This window comes from Saccostrea echinata, unplaced genomic scaffold, assembly GCF_033153115.1.
Source record: "Saccostrea echinata isolate AGI-Se365-2 ecotype Australia unplaced genomic scaffold, CSIRO_AGI_Sech_v1 ptg000012l, whole genome shotgun sequence".
In the NCBI taxonomy this organism is placed as follows: domain Eukaryota; kingdom Metazoa; phylum Mollusca; class Bivalvia; order Ostreida; family Ostreidae; genus Saccostrea; species Saccostrea echinata.
The window spans coordinates 4149753-4171569 of NW_026889761.1; the positions used below are offsets into that span (position 1 = coordinate 4149753).

The 21817-nt window shown below is 32.8% G+C and overlaps 3 protein-coding genes across 5 annotated transcripts in view; 2 read left to right on the forward strand and 1 right to left on the reverse strand.

The window, feature by feature from the left end:
* LOC133185610 (testis-expressed protein 11-like) overlaps positions 1–3306 on the reverse strand; it is a 30373-nt gene extending 27067 nt beyond the window's left edge. The window contains exon 1 of the mRNA XM_061320924.1: positions 3273–3306. Within this exon, the coding sequence (XP_061176908.1) occupies positions 3273–3306 (34 nt within the window). The remainder of the gene's footprint in view (positions 1–3272) is intronic.
* Positions 3307–4223: 917 nt separating this feature from the next.
* Positions 4224–7946, forward strand: LOC133185207 (uncharacterized). Of its 3 annotated transcripts, none has more exons than XM_061320299.1 (9): positions 4224–4359; positions 4882–4941; positions 5071–5215; positions 5733–5903; positions 6179–6263; positions 6598–6722; positions 6890–7094; positions 7363–7396; positions 7550–7946. In XM_061320299.1, exons 2-9 carry the CDS (start codon positions 4910–4912, stop codon positions 7656–7658), a joined length of 906 nt encoding a protein of 301 aa, XP_061176283.1. In that variant the 5' UTR covers positions 4224–4359; positions 4882–4909; the 3' UTR covers positions 7659–7946. The 3 variants fall into 3 exon arrangements, with proteins under 3 accessions (XP_061176283.1, XP_061176284.1, XP_061176285.1); XM_061320300.1 differs by having other exon boundaries at positions 4225–4359; positions 4882–4932; XM_061320301.1 differs by lacking the exon at positions 4224–4359 and having other exon boundaries at positions 4707–4941; positions 5787–5903.
* A 68-nt stretch (positions 7947–8014) lies between these two features.
* Positions 8015–21518, forward strand: LOC133185206 (quinone oxidoreductase PIG3-like). Its single transcript, XM_061320297.1, has 8 exons — positions 8015–8116; positions 9718–9864; positions 14056–14191; positions 14669–14800; positions 15026–15238; positions 15740–15844; positions 16380–16474; positions 21125–21518. The coding sequence occupies exons 1-8, from the start codon at positions 8054–8056 to the stop codon at positions 21317–21319; spliced, it is 1086 nt and encodes a 361-aa protein (XP_061176281.1). The 5' UTR covers positions 8015–8053; the 3' UTR covers positions 21320–21518.
* Positions 21519–21817: the final 299 nt, after the last annotated feature.

Below are 21817 nucleotides of genomic sequence, written 5' to 3' on the forward strand. Positions count from 1 at the left end.
CTAGTGGTTATTATGAAGAAGATTTTTAAAAGTCTCAAATTCTTAATTATCTCCCCTTGAAAGAGGGTGTGGCACCTCTTCTGAACAAATTAACTTAATCCCTTACCCAAGGATCCTATGTGGCAAGTTTGGTTGAAATTTGCCCAGTGGTTTTGGAAAAGAAGTTGAAAGTGTGAAAAGTTATTTCCAAATCTTGATTTTTATGATGATTATTAAAGTGTTCTAGATATTTAAAAAAAAATTCCTCCCTTCCTTCCCACCATTAAAAATGTGTTTGTCAACATTAAAAAGTCAAAGTACTGAAAGTACTGGAAAGCGCTAAGCAATGTTTGCAATTTGACATTCATCAGAATTATTTTGAATTTAAATTGCCTATTGTATTGGAATAAGTAATATGTTGACAGTGCAAACGCTAGGGGCGAGCAAAGTTGTTTGATACACATCTACTTAAACCGCACGAGGATATATTTGAAGATACAAGACTGTGACATCCCATGACGTCGTATATACGTTGCTATTTAAGGTATGCCACTTGTTAGCTTTTAAGAAAAGTTCAGTAATAACCTCTCACTTCAAAACTATTTATTACAATTTTATTTTCTATAACATATTTGAATTATACAAATTATAAAACATTCAATTTAAAAACTGGCCATAAAATCATAAAGAACAAGATTTATGGGGGACTGTTTCTTGTGGTGGAAAGATATTTAATAGAAAGTTCTACAAATCTACATAATCTAATATCGTGGAATGTTAGCCCTACATATTTTTACTCGGAGCATTTTCCCCATTATCATACGCTAGGAATTTAAAATGCAGGTGTCAATATGTTTGATTTCCATTAGTGAACTCTTCAAAATTAGAGGCGCGTTTGGTCGTCTGACTGGGACAGCATTTCGTTGCGGATAATACAAAACATGCCAGCCTCAATCCAATTTTAAATGTTAAATGTATTTTTCATTCCATTTAAAGAATAGACGAACTAAAAGACATATGTAAGAGAGGGAGAACCCTAAATTTATCACCCATTAATAAAAAATACATTTCCGAGGCATGTGTATTGTATTTAAATGTACCATTCGATAAATAGATACATACAATCAACAATAGATATAAATTGATATCATTGTCATTTCTACTCTTAATGTATATAAAGTCCACAACAATAAAATTTTTCATCTACATTTTGTTAGGATTTGTTCATCGACATTCAACATATTGTTTACATGTTTATGTAAACGTTTGTCCCAGAAATCCCGCGAGATTTACACATTTTCCGACTTTTTCACAAAAGAGCGCACTAAGAAGTATAACTCTTCAATAGTGGAAATAGAACAAATTGATATTTTTGGAACAAATTTTACATGTTCACTCAACAGAATTTGCCAAAAAATGAATATATATTTAAAAAGTCAAGATAAAATTCACACCGTTTTTTGCCTGAGCGTCAAATTTACTATCTCTCAGCAAATTCGATTAAAGCAACTCTGTTACTTTTTTGTTTGTTTTTGAAGTTTAATTTATTTATGGCAAGAAAGAGTAATACTACAGTTATGGAAAAACTGACTATTTGTGTTAAATTGCAATTCCGGAAGTTATTATAGAAAAAAGTTCATTTGGAGCAATGTGCACAGTCCGAATTTTGCTCTTCGTCTCGGCGTTCCTTTCAGAGCTAGTTTGCCGTTATGAGCAGCACTCGCTTCTAGTTTTCTTTTTCTTTAACATCACATTTTCTTTAACAGCACTGTGATAATTTTTAATAATAAATTCATTTCGTGTTCACGAGTGTTTCAAAATGAAGATTGGCTGTTGGTGACATAGGCGTTTGGTTTCAGGTGCATGGATGGTGTATTTTGTGTAATATGTGTTTTTCTAGGTGTGTCTGAATACACTCATTAAAATAAAAATCGCTGAAATCAGCACGTTTCAAAAATATCATATCTACTGTATATAAAAAGAACCAAGGTACGACAGTTGCCATCTTGGATTTCAGGGGGTGTCTCGGTTCACACTTGATTTTAATCAATATCTACACTTTTCCTACCGTTGTCGGATGAAATCTAGCTTCAAAAATGATTGAATAACGCCCTTCAATCTTTTGCCGATTTGAACTGAAACCAAGCGCCTATGGTTGGCGACTGTCATTTTATTTGTTAGAAAATGTAGATGTTATTTCTTATTGCATACAATACTGTATATCGATAAGAAAAAAATTCTTATTGATAACATTCATTAAAGTTATGAATAAAAGATCTTTAAAATAACCAAATATTCTGTCTGAATTGTTTTTTTTATCATATCTCAATTTGTTCTCATATTCATAAGCGATTTATAAATTTACGATTTCATAGAAAGGATTTTACAAGAAGTACATTCAATGGAGTGTGTAAGATATTTACACAATCGCCGGTATTAATTAATGATAAATAAGACTTAGACTATTACATTTTGTTTTGAATATGCTACAGCTGTACATTACACATTTTTAACACTTCACATTCATGGCGCTGTGCAACATATCGGCATCAACAAGTGACAAAATCTAGGAAATTAGCACCTGAAGATTTTTCGTAGTTTTGTCAGAGATAATAGGTATATATACAATTTGAGTATATTATATTTGTCTTCTTCGTTTGATGAAAAAACATTCAGTGCTATTCTTTAATCTTTGACTTTCATATACATGATTTATTATGTATTTGCGTCGAAAATTAGTCTTTTCTGTTGATCTCACAATATGTGTAGCTGATTTGTAAATATCACATTTTTAAATAAAAATTTAAATAATTTATACTTTTTTCTTCGGAATAAAAATATGTCATTGAAAACTCGAGTATTTTTTTTAACTCTTTCTTGTCAAAATACTTTAAAATGAATCGGTAATTTTTTTTACGGACATTTGATGCTTTAGCTTAATCTTAACTTGTTTAGGTATGATATCAACTACCACTCAAAACATGCTGATAGGAATAAAATAAAATATCCACAGCACTGGTGTGTTCCTTGAAAAGAAATCCTGAAAATAATTGACCAGTAATTTTTGTGCTAGTTCCATGATAAATAATTCCACAACCCAAAAAAGAAAAGATAGTATATTAATCTCAAGTATGAACAAATATGAAACCCTATTTTCTGATTTTCATGAAGATATAAAACATTGTTTCATTCTGTTTTTATTTAGTGCTCATAAAGTTGCTAAGCAGACAAATCGGCAACGCACACACACCTGTCCCATTACTGAGAACGTTTAAGTAAGGTTTTGTATTTACCCCATATCTTGCGCACAGCACACAAAAGCACCATATTTGTTATCAATATTTCCGAGAAATTAGTTTTCCTCTCTAAGTGGATTCAGCCACTATGTGTCCTACAATGTACATGTACATACAGCCGCAAACTGACTTTCCTTGCGAAACAAGTTTAGATTACACGAATATAGACAGTCCATGAATGCATTCAAGTCTGTTACTAATTGATACTGAGATGCGAAAATCAACATCAATGATAGTTCTCTGCATGGTGCAAGGTTGATAAAAGAAAGACTTGTTTTTAGTTACATTGTCTGAAATAAGGGTCTAGAAGAAAAAAAAAGTTAGTTAATATGGATATAAATTATATAGATCATAAGAACATTGCATATCAATTTTATGCGAAATTTTCTATTAAATAACTTATTTCTAGTTTGAGTTTTAAATACTTATTTAAATCCCATATGAGTTTTAAACAATCACTATATACATGACATATAATAAACCGTTTTTAAGGTATTTGCACCACTGATGGTTTTTTTTTAATACTTCTTCGATACATGTATTATCACTGCAGCAATTGTTAGCTACATGTTACACAGTGCCGACATGATTTTTTAATGAACTACAGTGTATAGAGATAAGAACCGCCTTTATCCACTAGCAGCAGATTTTCGTACAATATGTATACTATCTACCTCACTAATTGACACCTATTATTAGACCTGTGCGTAACACACTATTACTCTAAAATAGCCGAAAGCGAAGTTGAGGATTTCCAGTTGCATATTTTTAGAAGACTCGGTGGAGTTATCTTACTTGCTAAGTGGCGCTGGATCGCGAACGGAAGTAGTATTAAGATGACAGTAAGCGCTTTGCGCTGCGTTTAGCGCTTAAAAATGTTAATGATGGCCGTTAAGAAATCATATCTTTCCTTCCAGAAGGATATGCGTGGTCCCTTATTTCAACAAACTTGAATCCCCTTCGCCCTAGGATGCTTTATGGAGAAGATATCGAAAATGTGAAAAGTTTACAGACGACACACGATAGATGGACACCCTTTCAGGCTTTGATCAGAAAAGCTCATTGGATCCTTTGGATCAGCTACGTAAGCTAAAAGTCTTCTTTTTGTACGTAAACCCATTTTCTATTACATTTTAAATCAGATGAAACAGGATAAAAATTCATGTCAATGACCGTCTCTAGACCTACAAGGATGAGGAATGTCGAGTCCGATCAAATTTGAATTTGTAAATATACATTCATCAGCTATCAAAGAAATGAAACCCTGAGATAATTTTTTCAAAGAGTAAAAACTTTTATTAATTCTGGGTCAACATGCCGAATACTTGAATATAAATTTGTAAATGTTTTTTCATCGGGCTCAAAGACTTTTACTTTTTCTGATCGTTAAAACGTTTGAGAGCAACGGATTAAGTAGCTTGTCTAACAGTGCCTGAAAAATACCCTGACCTGGAAAAGTTGTCAATGCATCAATTTTTGAGTCCTTTACAGACGACACTAACATTTGACAATAATTCTACTTAACATTAAAATTACAAGAAAATTAATATCGCATGTTCCAAAAATGACACTGTTTAAATTTTTCTTGTGGATATCATCATTTCAGAGCCTAAAAGTATCCTCCTAGCCGAGCGATGGACAAGTTTGGTGACAAAAGGTTTTTCAAGTGTTTGAAAGTCAAATAATATTTTCATTCAATGTGTATCAATGATTATTTTATCAATTAAATATTTGTATACTTTAATTTAGCCACGGATTATTTTATCAATTTAAATATTTGTACACTTTTATTTAGCCACGGACTCTCCAATGTTAATATTTGTGCGGATGTCTGTCTACCTTCTCCAAGAAAAAGATTTTCACCTTATCATTCTTTTGTGAACAAGTCTGAAGTGGACGCTCTGTTTCATCCAAATAATCAGAATATAAAGGAATTAGAAGTATGCATATTTATCAAATAAATATCATTTTTCACTTTTAATGCAGCAAAATTATATAATTGTTATTGAAGTAGATCCCTAGTCATTATCTGTGGTAATAAAGTCATACACAGGAATTAATTATTTACAACATACAACTGTTTACTTATAATGAGATTTATTTATAATTGTTTTGTGGTGAAACTGTTTGAAATTAGTGGATTCCTTCTTTTGAAATTTTAACATGAATCAGCGTATTCATAATACATGATATGAGGATGTTACATTGGAAGGTCATATATATTGGTTCCCAGTGTCTTTTGTCAGCCATTACTTCAATATGTACAAGGAATTATATTGAAGCCAGTTTTTGAAATTCTGGAACATCAAACACAAAAATTGATTTGTACATGTAGTTTTTGTAATGCTAAACCCGTATTTTCATTAAAAACATTCTGATCTATAGCAAAGCAAGTATTCACAATCATTAACCCTTAAATACTTTTAAAATTTATTGATTTTTGATAATAAATTTTAGAAAGTTGGTGACCCAAAGAGCATAATTACTTGCAAGGATCCTGGACCATTACAGAAAACAGATGAAGCAGGAGACAGGACAGGTTGGAGTGGGGTGGAGTGGGACCCTGATCTAGGGTACTGCTCCCACAGTACTTGTAGCAGCTCTCACAATGTGGAGCAGGGCACAGAGGTTTGTGATCACATTAGCAGTATTTTGATCATAGATCAACAGCAAGTTAATTGATGTGTTCAGGTAACCACTGGAAAGTGGATTTGTTTTGAAATTGCATTTGGAATTTGCATCCTTTCTTGGTGGAATTAAATGAACAAATTATGTTAATTGATATAGTTACATCAAAAATATCTATTTACTTTTGACAAATCTAGATATTATTATGATTATTTGTATTTATAATTTTGTATGTTAAAAGTTTACTGGATTTGCTCTTCTTTTTAAATTGTCAGTCCTATCAGTCAGATTGTTCAGATGTTGAGTATGATGGTGTTGTGCAAGGAGCAGAGAAAATGGAAGATGTAGTGCAACAGTTTGGTAAGATTTATTTAACATTCTGAGAAATAAACCTAATTTGTGCATTGAAATTGGACTTGTTTAAATTATTTATTTTCCTTGCTAAGGTTGCTTCAAGATTTTGAAAAAAATCACTCCACAGAGTTTTTAAAGCTTACGGATATGACAAGTAAAAAGTTTATTTCAAAGTAAATGGGTAATATTACCATACATCAGATTTTTTTATGGGTATGCCAGTATTTATTATTTTTTATCTCTGTGCCAAGTGAAATAATTTGAACTTTGGGTATATCTAAGACTAGAATTTGACTAAGATCTGTAAGAAATAATAGATGTATTTTGCCATGTACCTTAGGGAAATATTTCCAAGGACAGTATCACCAAGTGATTCATCATATCAAGTCTTCAATGCAGAGTATTTTGAGTGAACAACAAGATCACTTGAGGCACATTATCAACTTTGCATCCAAGTCATATCAGGTTTGGGTGACTTTGATATTTATAATGTGCTGGATTTATCTTACCAGTAATGCATTTGCAATTTATTGCAAAACCTGAGATAAAAAGTTTACCTGTAAATATTTATATATACTTTCTGGGCTATTTTATATTTAAAAAATATCACATTGGTATAATGCTTTTATTAGAGTTCCAGTGGAGATCCTCTCACTGATACAAGTTCTCTCCCTTGCCTCATGGCAGATGAACATGGGAGGGAGTTACCGCCACCTTCCAGCACAGCATGCAATCTCGAGGAGATGGATGCATTACCACCCCTTGATGATATCGAATTCTCCGATTTCTATTGGACACCTGACTCATCATATCCACACAATAACTTTACTGCTCACAGTTTGTACTCTTTATAAATATCATTTAAAATTTTTATAATTACATGGTGAAAAGTGAAAAAAATTAATATATTTTCTTTTTGTGTACCCATTTTCTTTCCAGGAAAATTGGTAGTTGCCCCCCCCCCCCTTTTGGGTCTGCCACTTCATTTTGATTGTGCTGTTTGATATTCTATAAATAAATCTCTTTTTTCATATTTTATTGATACTAGCACAAGTATATATAAAACAATGATTTACATGTTGATAAAAAAAGTTTGATATTTCAGGTTTTCCAGATAGTCAAGAACAGCATAATACAATGTAAATATACTACATTTAACATTATTCTTAAAGAATAAATGTAATTTTCTATAAAAAAGCATTACTGAGATTTTATAACTTTTACTTGATATTTTTAATTTGATTATTTCTACTCTAAATTAAAATTTTCTGCTTGTATTCATCCCATTTCAGGTCTGACAATCAAACTGTAGAGGACACAAAAGAAAATTTCCTACTTCAGATTTTATCATTGACTTGTGGAGTGAATAACCTTCTACAGAAAACAGAGTTCAAAACCTGACAGAAACTTTATCATTTAGAATATTTATCTTCTCTTGGCATAATTAAGAATCTCTTGGTCGCTTTGACTGTTCTCCACTGTTCTTGTGACCGATGATCTTGTTTTAATGCAGTAATTTTTTTGGTGTACTGGTGTGGGCAAAAATAATTATTTTCCTTAGAATACTTTGTGTATTTGAATAATGACAAAATGTTTACCCTTGATAATATCAATTTTAAAAAGTGTTTATTACAATTGCTGATATTCTGTATTATGACATGATGAGTTATACAGTAAATAAATTGACGTATAAACAAGGTCAATAAATGCTACAAACTTAGTGTGTTAACTGCTTTTGAAATTTCCCGCCACATTTTGCAAAACTGAAAGTAGAGTAATCTCCCTTGCATTGTGATATGTTTCACTCTGCTCAAACTTTGTTGTGTTTTACAGCAACGTTTATCCGGTGTGCGTCTACGGTAGGTAATTAATAACATTAAAGACAATATATTCATTGTTCATGATAACTAATTACAGCTTACATACAAATAATATGATAAAAGTGTGCACGTAATAAAATAATAATAAATACCTAATGTTTACCTGTTTACGTTCTAAATCTTGTACCCGAAGTTGACCGTGTATAACATAGAGACGTTTTTTTATCTGATAATTTTTTTTTCGTTGATCGTTCATTTCCATCTTTATCCTTGTTATTTGAGTATCTATGTACCACTGTGTACATCTCTGGTGTAACAGATTACAGAACAGGTCCACTACAATCTCTTGATTTAGTTATTTGTAAAGAAATGTTCATCTAAAGTTTAACAGAGCAGATGAGTAAGAAACTGCCATTGCTCTCAAAATTCTCTTAATGTACCATCTGAGCTAACTTTCAAACAGTAAGCTGAATGACCTTAATTTTGCACACACAGAATAAATATTTGTTCAGTCTTGTTTATTATTCTAGTCTCCTAACAAAGAACAAGTCTCAATAAGACTTATCTTGGTCCCCGGTTACTCGTCAAATTTTGAACATTTATTAAATTTTTTAAAAATTAAATTTTATTATTAACTATTGTCTGTATTATTCGAATCATCATCTAAAAATGTCAAATAATAGATATATGCAGCATACGAAGCTGCGTGTTGAAGGTAGGGTCCTTTGATTTTCATGAATATCAAAAGAAATCAGTGAAAGGTACACACTTCAAAGCTTTCGTAAACACCAAGCACAGGTTTGTTCAGAGTCGAGTTTGAAATATAATGTGTATATTATATGTGTAGATGTTAAGTGAAAATATCTTTGTTGAACCACCCTGTGCTCTATGTTTTCTAATTAAAAGTATCAAGATTTTGAATCTCTTCGCTGACTTCATTTACATGCAATTAACCTCTTTATGACCTGTTTAGAATCAAAGCAAGCCACGTGGATTTGTATTGTTATGGGTAAATGCCCCCAGTAAACGTGCTAGTTCTCAGTTGAAACATACTCAATTTTATATCGATCAGCATGGACTTGTTTGGTTCACCTTGTTATAGCTTTTATTGCCATAGTTTTGTAAATAGAAAATTGTATTTGTAGTTGATTGTGAATCTTGAACATATAATTTGTCTTTGAAAGAAAAACATCATACCAAGATCTTCTTTTTATAGTATCTAATCTAAATGTCTCTGCCCATTTCCATGTAATAGAGAAACCGTAGTTTGATCGGGGAAAAATGTTCCGGCATTTTTTAGTGCGATAGGTGTTAAAAGCAGGCTTGTATTTTTTTATGTGTTTAATTATTCATTATAAATACACAATGTTTTAATTAGAAATACTTCGTTATACACAATGAAAACAATCAAAATACCGTATGCTAATATTTAACCGGTAAACCAAGGCTGTAAAAAGGGACCACACTACTATACTTAAGTAGAATACTCCTTTGGAGGGGATATAGTAACACACATGTGAGTAACTGGATTATATTGGTAATAATTTACATAGGTATCAATGTCATTTGTTAGTTTTCTATCGAGGGGATGCCTCGCTTTGTGGTGCCCTTGTTAAACATTGTCACATGGACTTTTACAGATGTCAGGAATGATGAGGGCAGTAACCTTTGAACCCGGAGGTCCAGAGAAACTTGGGATTGCTTCAGTACCAATTCCACAACTGAGAGAAAAGGAGGTGTTACTAAAAGTATACGCCACAGCAATTAACAGGGCAGACACTCTACAGGTATATATACTCAACAGTTTATGAATCCAGTAAAAAGAATGTGTATCAAGACCATTTACATAGTAAAAGTGCTTGTACATTAAAATCATGACAGAAAGCTATAGAAAAATTACTGAAAGTGAATGTCAAAAGTAGTGACTAATTCAGGCTACTCAATTCACACAAGCACTTGAAAACACTGAAGTATATGTAGTGACAATGGTGAGATTCCCTTCCAGTTCAATTTATTCAATTAAACCTAAATTTTTAATACTGGTACATTGTACATAGCCAGGGTACATTTAATAAGATATATAAATTTATCATTTTATACAAACTAGTCAAAGTTACAAATGGGTGAATTCAAAAAAAATGACCACCAAACTGAATTTTTTTGGCAAAATTCAACTACTCATAACATATTTTTCACTTATATCATCATATTGCAAATGCATTCTAGTTTAAAAGTGGCAATAGAATAGACAATTGGATTAAAAAGTTTCAGAATTTTTATTAGTAAAATTTCTTTTGAAAAAAGAAAATATCATTACACCTTAAAAGACCCTAAAATACATAATCACAAGAAATTATAGTTTTTTATGCTTCAAAATGGTAAAAGGGGTATAAATGATTAAATCTAGACCTTGAATGAGTATCTTCTCTTGTACATATGACAAAAAAAAGGCTTTTTGATTGTTATTTTACATTTTTTTTTTTGTGGTTTGAAAAGTTTTAATAAGAAAAAAATATGAATCAATAAAATTCCTCAAAATTCACTTTTTTGTCAGTTCAAGTCAATTCTTTAAATCTAAGCCAAAAAAGAATTGTTATATATGAGTTCTCTTACGAAAAATACTAGATTTTGAAGTGACCCTATGTTACATTATTGTGTTGCACTCCTGACATCTGATATGTATTTTATTTAACATTGTTTTAAAAATTATAACACACAATAACCCATTCTTACTTTGTAAATCAATTTGTCATGTTGATATTTTTCATTGTTTACAGGAGGTTTTTCATATTTTGAAGACCTTAAAACATGATTATTTGCAAACTGTAATATATATAAATTGTATTTAAAATATATGTGAAATGATGAAAACTATTCCCTGAATTGACTGTAAAATTTCTGTAATTTGTTGATAGACATAGTGTTTTGAACATCAAATAGTATCAAGCATTTTTTTTCAACTTATTTTTTAGTAAAGATAGTTAAGAAGCATCGGTAATTATAAAGCAGTTTTGTTGCACTCCTGACTGCAGTAAAGTTTAAAATAAAAACCATAGAACACAAAAATTCATAAAGTGTGGGCAACATCAAGTGGTAATGAAATTGTGCAATATTTATAGTCCAATACTTCATAATTAAAACAGATGAAGGTATTTAAAATTCGCATTTTATCTGGAATTATACCCTATTTTATGCCAAAAAACTAGCTTAAATGTATATTTAGAAGATAAAATATATTTTAAAGCATATTTTCCTTTAGAAGACAAACACAGTAACCGACCAGAAAAATTCTACTCATCATTTTTTCTTTATTTTTATTCTTATCGGATGATTTATAATTCTAACATATTTGTTGCACTCCTGACCAAAAGCATTGGGGCCTTTAAAGTAGAATTGTGAAGTGAAAATTACATAAGAACTTGTTCTGTTGTTTCAGTGAAGTTGAGGAGGAATTACTTGAATTTTATAACAATGTTTTAGTGTGTTTATTTTTTACGTTCATTAAAAAAATCACAAAAAAGAAAAAAACACATCTGAATTGACAAAATTGAAAAAAGAAGGATTTTAATAATAAAACTGTCAATAATTTAGCATTAAAATTTATACAAAAAGATCATTATTAATTAATGAATACTTCTAAGCATGAATAGAAGTCTTTTCGTCACACAACTTGAATCTTTAAAAAAATGTGTTGCACTCCTGACCATAGAAATATGGATCTGAAGCACAGACAGATCCTGTAATTGATAAATCTATTTGGTAAAAATGTTCTTTGTGTCTTTATTTTCCAAAATAAAAATCAGATCATCATATAATGATAACAGTTTTTTCATGCTTGGGAGCAAAACATCAAATGTTGCACTCCTGACATTTTTGGGTATGCACATATAATTGACTCTCATTAATGCTGCTTGTGATTTATATAACATTTTTAAGTTTTAAAATGTATATAAGTTATTATTTTACACTTCCAAAATTCTTTTTTGTCTTAATTTTCTATCTGAATTTTACAATTGATGTTTTTTTGGCAACACTACATTTTTTCTGTTGCACTCCTGACATGGTATAAAAAATTTTTAAACATCAGCCATGACCACAACCAGTCATACATGCCAACTTTCCCGATTTAGGCGGGATCCTCCCGATTTTACCCTTTGATCCCGCTCTCCCGATCGGGAAAGCAAAATTGCCCAAAAATCCCGATTTGAAAAAATTCAACCTAAAATTTCCGATTTTCTGAGTTTCCCTACCGCAATATTTTGTCAATCGGGATTAGAATATCAGACTTGTTTATTCAATGCACACAGATTAGTCTCTTTGTTTATTTAACGCATGTAGAGGTGTTAATTTGCCACAGGAAATCACTTCTCGCTTGAACGCACACAGGTAACATAGCCTGGAGCAGTTAGAGGATTAAACTTTTCAATCAGAAGGGGTATGCATATAGTGATACACATAGATTTAGGGTATAATTAAATATCATTTTATTAAAAACAAAAATTGAATACAGTAATATGATAAACTAACAACAAAATCGGAATTAATCCATATTGATCGTTTTTTAAAAACGAAAGTAGAAAACAACAAAGCATAGCTGCTGATTTTAAAATATTGTAAAGTTTACCGGTTAAAAGAAGATTCATGAAAATAATTTAGATGAAACAACAAAGTATTATACCTCAAGTACACTGAATCCCCCCCCCCCCCCCAATGTAATATGACAACGGAATACCCACACGACACTGCCAATATTATGCAAATTAAAGTTCATCATGTTTATAACAATTTTAATTTTTGTTTGGGATAGGGGTATCCTTGTTTTAAATAATTGATGATCTCAAGAGTAAATTTATTTCTTCAAATTGTTTTGTGTGTGTGATTAAATTAATCATCATGATGTCTACTTATTAAAAGGGAATAAAATGACACTTCTATTTAAAGTACATACCACAAACAAATTTTCTTATCTTTCTCTCTCTCTCTCTCTCTCTCTCATCCTCAGACACACAGTGCATTGCAATTTTTCAATACTTCTTTCAATCTAATGTCTAATTAGGAAATTCTAATTGTGTAAAATGTAAATATAGAATTTAACAAATGTTTCCCAGAAACTGTACAGTAACAAAACTTCATATATTTCTAAAACTTTGCAAAAAAATTATTGAACTGAAAGTTGTACATTTTCACATTTTTCACCAAATTATGTGTCTTGTTCAAACATAGTGTTGTTAAACTAAACAGATATCTCTTCTTTAGTGAGAGAGGTTTCTATTTAAGCAAAAGATATTGAATTTTGGAAGGAGAAAAATTGTTTGTATTATTTATTCTTAAATTGTATTAACAAGTGATATTGATATTTTAAATTTAAAAAAAAAAAATGGGATAAACATTTATTTTCACGACAAAATGCCGCGAATTTAAAGCTTTGAAAATTGTCGTCACACGCAAAATCCCCCATGGGAATTTTCAAAAGTTGGCATGTATGCAACCTGATTAAACAAAAGTTATGACAGCCCACATTTAAAGCTCAATACTTTGAATATTATCAGAAAAGTCTTTATTTTCAACATGAAGCATTATTTTTTATTTCACAGAGCTCCAAAAAATATTGAAATTTCAAAATGTCACAAAAAGGTGTTGCACTCCTGACAATTTTATCATCATTTTTGGGCATAACTTTTTTGTTAATTGAGATATCAATGAGATATTTGGCAGGTATTTAGACACTATCTAAAGACATATGCTGAGACATAGAAATCTATTTTCATTGCCTGTATTTTTAGTGTGGGTTGATAAATATGCATTTGGTCATTTTTTTTTAATTCACCCAAATACAATGCAAACACATGACAGAAAATGAATAAAAATAAAAACAGCAGGGAATTTATCTATGAATACATGTATTAAAACACAGCAATGTCATTTTGTCATGTTGGGAAGCACACTTAATGAAAACTAATGTTTGTCGTGTGTTACAGAGGAAGGGTTTGTATCCAGCACCCCCTGGAGAATCTGACATTCTGGGACTGGAGGCTGTAGGGGTTATTGAGAAGCTGGGACCTGGATGTGTCAAGTCCTGGAAGACAGGAGACAGAGTCATGGCTCTTCTACCTGGTAAGGAGATAGATAAGAAAAGGAAATTAGTCTGAAAAGTATCCCAAAGTTTTCCTAAATCATTGGGCAGGCTATTTGCCTTTTCTTGATTCCTGATGCCATATTGACAGAGATATAGCTCTAATCTGAGGTCTATTTAAAGGAAACTGCAATTTCTGTTTTAGACTGCCAAAGCCCTAAACTACAAATTATCTCTGTTTTGTGTAAAATGGGAACTAACTTTTTTCTAATGTTTCTGACATAATGTTGTGCAACTAGCATCATAGGATCCACAGGCTGGTAACAATAAGTCATATAACCCCTCAGGATGGTATTTTTAGGTCAGCGGGGTTTCTCTTTCCAGATCAAGTGTCCTGTCATTATTTTAGAAACCTGTGCTTAATTCACTGCACTTCATACAGAGGTTGCCTTTAATAAATATTCCTTAACTGAGAGATATAAAAAAGCACATGATATATGTTCAGTTTTCTTATTTAGGTGGAGGGAATGCAGAATATGTAGCCAGTAGGGAGGAGTTGTTGATGCCTGTCCCTGACAACATGAAGTTTACACAGGCAGCAGCTATTCCTGAAGTCTGGCTTACAGCATTCCAGCTCCTTTTTACTGTTGGTAAGTCTGGTTTACAGCACTCCAGCTCCTCTTCACTGTTGGTAAGTCTGGCTTACAGCATTCCAGCTCCTCTTTACTGTTGGAAAGTCTGGCTTACAACATTCCAGCTCCTCTTACTGTTGGAAAGTCTGGCTTACAGCATTCCAGCTCTTGTTCATTGTTCACTATTAGTAAGTCTGGCTTGATAATGATAGGAGAAATACTAATTATAGCTTTTATTTGCAGGTAAACTTAAGAAGAATGACACCGTCCTGATCCATGCTGGTGGTAGTGGGGTCGGCACCGCAGCTGTACAGCTCTGTCGTCAGTACGGAGCTCGAGCCCTAGTGGTCGCCGGCACACAGGAGAAGATCGACTTCGCTAAATCTCTGGGGGCAGAGGAGGGGTTTAACTATAAGGAGGCTGAATTTGAACCCAAGGTCTTGGAGCACACTCAAGGTACACAAGACAGTAATTTATCTCTGTTTTATATTTTGTTTTCAAAGGAATATTTCTGTTGACTCTCATTCATTTTGCCTACTTTTTTGTGTGATGCTTCAACATTCATAGCGTGTGACAGCTGTAGATTTTGAATACTGTCAAGTATTCAAAATCAGACAGAATACTGTCAGGATGAATAGGAGAAAAGTGTTCTTTGCATAAAAGTGTGATAATGTAACATATATACTCGCATGTAAGTTCGTTTTTTTTTTTTTTTGGAGTTAAACTTTGGTTCAAAACTCTTTATTTGACTTATACATGAGTTATAAAAAGATTGGTATTTTAGCGGGTCAATCCCTCTAATTTAAGCTTAAAAAATACAACCAACTTATAGGTGGACGGACTTATAGGTGAGTATATAGGGTAGATTTGGTACATTTTCATTGTGTGTATATTTGTGTTTTTTAAAAGATGGAAGAAGTTAAAAAGAAAGAAACTAAAATTATTTAATGGTTGCAGGGAAGGGAGTGGACTTAATCCTAGACTGTGTAGGAGGTTCCTTCTTCAACCAGAACATCAACTCCATAGCAACAGAGGGGACGTGGGTTGTATATGGCTTGATGGGTAAAGTGAATATTTGTGTCAGAGACTCTTCACACAATCTAAATGTAAAGAAATGTCTCAAAGGTTCACACAACTCAACTGCAAAATATCAATAGATTTTGGTCTTGCATATTTCAGTTAGCATAGAAATCTAGATCTATATTATTGACCCATGTATTTCAGTAGTTACACAAATATAATATAAATCTGTATCACTGACCCACAACTGACAGTAGCCATACAAATAACTGACTTACATGGGTTTACATACAAAGAAGTATACATCTGTATGTCATCAAGTATTTATCTCACTCAGTTCAATACCAAGACACAGTTCAGTCTCACAGACACTCATATGTTAAGTTGGAGAAATGAGCTTTCTCACAGACACTCATATGTAAAATGGGCAAGTAAGAGTTATTATCATGGACAGTAACAAAGATATTTTTTTAAATGACACAGTTCCGATTATGCAGGTACTGATGTAAGTTTTTATTAGGAAGATTATTTGAAGTACCTGATTGATAAGTTTATGAAATCTATTTTATTTAAATAGGGGGCAGCACAGTCAGTACTGGTGATCATTTAGCCAAAATTTTACGAAAAAGGATAACAATAATTGGCTCAACATTGAGAGCTAGATCTGTAGAGGTGAGATAGGTTTTATTGAGAGCTAGATCTGTAGAGGTGAGATAGGTTTTACTGAGAGCGAGATCTGTAGAGGTGAGATAGGTTTTATTGAGAGCTAGATCTGAAGAGGTGAGATAGGTTTTATTGAGAGCTAGATCTGTAGAGGTGAGATAGGTTTTATTGAGAGCTAGATCTGAAGAGGTGAGATGTATGTTTTATTGAGAGCTAGATCTGTAGAGGTGAGATATGTTTTATTGAGAGTGAGATCTGTAGATGTGAGATATGTTTTACAAGTGTATGTGAGATAGGTTAGATCTGTAGAGGTGAGATAGGTTTTACTGAGAGCGAGATCTGTAGAGGTGAGATAGGTTTTATTGAGAGCTAGATCTGAAGAGGTGAGATAGGTTTTATTGAGAGCTAGATCTGTAGAGGTGAGATAGGTTTTATTGAGAGCTAGATCTGTAGAGGTGAGATATGTTTTATTGAGAGTGAGATCAATAGAGGTGAGATAGGTTTTATTGAGAGCGAGATCTGTAGAGGTGAGATAGGTTTTATTGAGAGCGAGATCTGTAGAGATGAGTTAGGTTTTATTGAGAGCTATATCTGTAGAGGTGACAAATTTTTTCTTGTGAGCTAGTTCTGAAGATGTGAGATATATTTTATTGAGAGCTAGATCTGTAGAGGTGAGATATGTTTTATTGAGAGTCAGATCTGTAGATGTGAGATATGTTTTATTGAGAGCTAGATTTGTAGAGGTGAGATATGTTTTATTGAGAGTGAGATCTGTTGATGTGAGATATGTTTTATTGAGAGCTAGATCTGTAGAGGTGAGATAAGTTTTATTGAGAGCGAGATCTGTAGAGGTGAGATATGTTTTATTGAGAGTGAGATCTGTAGAGGTGAGATAGGTTTTATTGAGAGTTAGATCTGTAGAGGTGAGATAGGTTTTATTCAGATTGAGATCTGTAGAGGTGAGATAAGTTTTATTGAGAGCTAGATCTGTAGAGGTGAGATGTATGTTTTATTGAGAGCTAGATCTGTAGAGGTGAGATGTATGTTTTATTGAGAGCTAGATCTGTATAGGTGAGATGTATGTTTTATTGAGAGCTAGATCTGTAGAGGTGAGATAGGTTTTATTGAGAGCTAGATCTGTAGAGGTGAGATAGGTTTTATTGAGAGCGAGATCTGTAGAGGTGAGATATGTTTTATTGAGAGCTAGATCTGTAAAGGTGAGATATTTTTATTGAGAGCTAGATCTGTAGAGGTGAGATAGGTTTTATTGAGAGTGAGATCTGTAGAGGTGAGATATGTTTTACAAGTGTATGTGAGATAGGTTAGATCTATAGAGGTGAGATAGGTCTTATTGAGAGCTAGATCTGTAGAGGTGAGAGGTGAGATAGGTTTTATTGAGAGCTAGATCTGTAGAGGTGAGATAGGTTTTATTGAGAGCTAGATCTGTAGAGGTGAGATAGGTTTTATTGAGAGTGAGATCTGTAGAGGTGAGATATGTTTTATTGAAAGCTAGATCTGTAGATGTGAGATATGTTTTATTGAGAGCGAGATCTGTAGAGGTGAGATATGTTTTATTGAAAGCTAGATCTGTAGATGTGAGATATGTTTTATTGAGAGCTAGATCTGTAGAGGTGAGATAGGTGTGCTGCCCCACGGTACGGAACCCGCAGCCAGAATAAACCACTAGACCTCTAAAGTGTTGACTGACTTTATTGGTAAATGATTGGTAAAAAGCTGGAACAAAAGAAAGTTTGGTATAAGAATCAATTAACAAACAAAGAGCACAAGGTGACTTATAAAAAGAATACAATCCCAATTTATGGCACAAACTGGTTTCCATACATAAAAATTTTTATCAAGCCCCTAGTTTAGTAATTCCTGAATTTAAACACAATAATCTGAGCCAAACACATATTCAAGTAATACTGATAATATAAACTTTACATGTACATAAAGAGTGATACATAATAATACTGAACTATATCAATTTAAGAGACTAGATAGCACAATGAATAAGTCACGTGATCAACAGTAGTAAACAATCTAAATCAATTCCGTTTGATATCAAATTGATACACAAATAAGAAACGAAATGAGGCAAATCTCAACTGCTTCACAGTCACTAAATAAATGTCATAACTTACACTGTGGTCAGCTTCCCGAAACAAAAACATGAACACATATTGCTTCGCCGGAAGCACATGTACCCCGTTAGCACATGGGGAAAGTCAGGTATGGAAGCTGTGGCGGAACAATAGGTTTTATTGAGAGCTAGATCTGTAGAGGTGAGATATGTTTTATTGAGAGCTAGATCTGTAGAGGTGAGATAGGTTTTATTGAGAGCTAGATCTGTAGAGGTGAGATATGTTTTTTTGAGAGCTAGATGTGTAGAGGTGAGATAGGTTTTATTGAGAAAGAGATCTGTAGATGTGAGATATGTTTTACAAGTGTATATCTATAGAGGTGAGATAGGTCTTATTGAGAGCTAGATCTGTAGAGGTGAGATATGTTTTATTGGGAGTGAGATCAATAGAGGTGAGATAGGTTTTATTGAGAGCAAGATCTGTAGAGGTGAGATAGGTTTTATTGAGAGCGAGATCTGTAGAGGTGAGATATGTTTTATTGAGAGCTAGATCTGTAGAGGTGAGATATGTTTTATTGAGAGCTAGATCTGTAGAGGTGAGATTGGTTTTATTGAGAGCTAGATCTGTACAGGTGAGATGTATGTTTTATTGAGAGCGGGATCTGTAGAGGTGAGATAGGTTTTATTGAGAGCTAGATCTGTAGAGGTGAGATACGTTTTATTGAGAGCTAGATCTGTAGAGGTGAGATAGGTTTTATTGAGAGCTAGATCTGTAGAGGTGAGATAGGTTTTATTGAGAGCTAGATCTGTAGAGGTGAGATAGGTTTTATTGAGAGCGAGATCTGTAGAGGTGAGATAGGTTTTATTGAGAGCTAGATCTGTAGAGGTGAGATATTTTTATTGAAAGCTAGATCTGTAGAGGTGAGATATGTTTTATTGAGAGTGAGATCTGTAGATGTGAGCTATGTTTTACAAGTGTATGTGAGATAGGTTAGATCTATAGAGGTGAGATAGGTCTTATTGAGAGCTAGATCTGTAGAGGTAAGATATGTTTTATTGGGAGTGAGATCAATAGAGGTGAGATATGTTTTATTGAGAGCTAGATCTGTAGAGGTGAGATATGTTTTATTGAGAGCTAGATCTGTAGAGGTGAGATATGTTTTATTGAGAGCTAGATCTGTAGAGGTGAGATATGTTTTATTGAGAGCTAAATCTGTAGAGGTGAGATAGGTTTTATTGAGAGCTAGATCTGTAGAGGTGAGATAGGTGTTATTGAGAGCGAGATCTGTAGAGGTGAGATATGTTTTATTGAAAGCTAGATCTGTAGATGTGAGATATGTTTTATTGAGAGCGAGATCTGTAGAGGTGAGATATGTTTTATTGAAAGCTAGATATGTAGATGTGAGATATGTTTTATTGAGAGCTAGATCTGTAGAGGTGAGATATGTTTTATTGAGAGCTAGATCTGTAGAGGTGAGATATGTTTTATTGACAGCTAGATCTGTAGAGGTGAGATATGTTTTTTTGAGAGCTAGATGTGTAGAGGTGAGATAGGTTTTATTGAGAGCTAGATCTGTAGAGGTGAGATATGTTTTATTGAGAGCGAGATCTGTAGAGGTGAGATGTTTTATTGAGAGCTAGATCTGTAGAGGTGAGATGTTCTATTGAGAGCTAGATCTGTAGAGTTGAGATATGTTTTATTGAGAGCAAGATCTGTAGAGGTGAGATATGTTTTATTGAGAGCTAGATCTGTAGATGTGAGATAGGTTTTATTGAGAGCTAGATCTGTAGAGGTGAGATGTATGTTTTATTGAGAGCGAGATCTGTAGAGGTGAGATAGGTTTTATTGAGAGCTAGATCTGTAGAGGTGAGATAGGTTTTATTGAGAGCGAGATCTGTAGAGGTGAGATAGGTTTTGTTGAGAGCTAGATCTGTAGAGGTGAGATATTTTTATTGAGAGCTAGATCTGTAGAGGTGAGATATGTTTTATTGAGAGTGAGATCTGTAGATGTGAGATATGTTTTACAAGTGTATGTGAGATAGGTTAGATCTATAGAGGTGAGATAGGTCTTATTGAGAGCTAGATCTGTAGAGGTAAGATATGTTTTATTGGGAGTGAGATCAATAGAGGTGAGATGGGTTTTATTGAGAGCAAGATCTGTAGAGGTGAGATAGGTTTTATTGAGAGCAAGATCTGTAGAGGTGAGATATGTTTTATTGAGAGCTAGATCTGTAGATGTGAGATAGGTTTTATTGAGAGCTAGATCTGTAGAGGTGAGATGTATGTTTTATTGAGAGCGAGATCTGTAGAGGTGAGATAAGTTTTATTGAGAGTGAGATCTGTAGAGGTGAGATAGGTTTTACAAGGGTTTTGGTTTTGATAAATATGACTTTGTTTTGATTTTAATGTAAAGAAAGGAAAACTGGATATTACAACCTACTTTTATGTTGTCCTAGCTTGGTTTATAAAAAGTGAAAAAAATTGGAAAATTATTATAAAAGTTACTACCAAGTTTTTTTATTCAATTTTACATGTTTGAACATTTTTTAAAAAAAAATTCTTTCTGTTTTTCTAGTACAAGGAGTTACTTATCTCAGATTTTACACAACGTGCTTTACCTCACTTTGGTAGCAGTGATCTCCGTCCTATCATACACACCGTATTAACACTGGACAGCATTAAAGAGGCTCACCAATTAATGGAGTCTAATGTAACCACAGGGAAAATCGTCCTCCAAGTTAGGGAGGAATCAACTAAGGAGGAGCTATAGTTAGTCTTATTGATATTGACTTGTATTCATATACTTATTTATTATTTGTAGTTTCATTTTATTATTTAATAAAGAATAATTGAACATGATCTCACAGAGAATTATATTTGTATGGAGTTGTATGATGTCATCCTTTAATTAATGGAATTCAATGAGATGTAGTTACATTTTGTCATTTAATAAAAAAAAATGTAAAGTTGTAGTATATACAGTATATTATCTTTGTTTGGAATTGTATAAAGTTATCCTTTATTTGACGAAAGTAATCCTTTTATTTCTGGAATTCGATGAGATGAACATGGAGCAAAATGAGGAAAAGTTGAAGGTCATTGGAAGGTTAAAGAAATTATGAGACAGTTGCATTGATCTTTCCAGTTTGTATGGGTGTATGAACTAAGAAGTTTGATGTAGATATCTGAAACAGTTTCTTTGAAACTAAAAGCAAAATGAAGAGTTACTTTGGTGAAGTAAAAATCATAGGAAGGTCAAGGTCAGAAA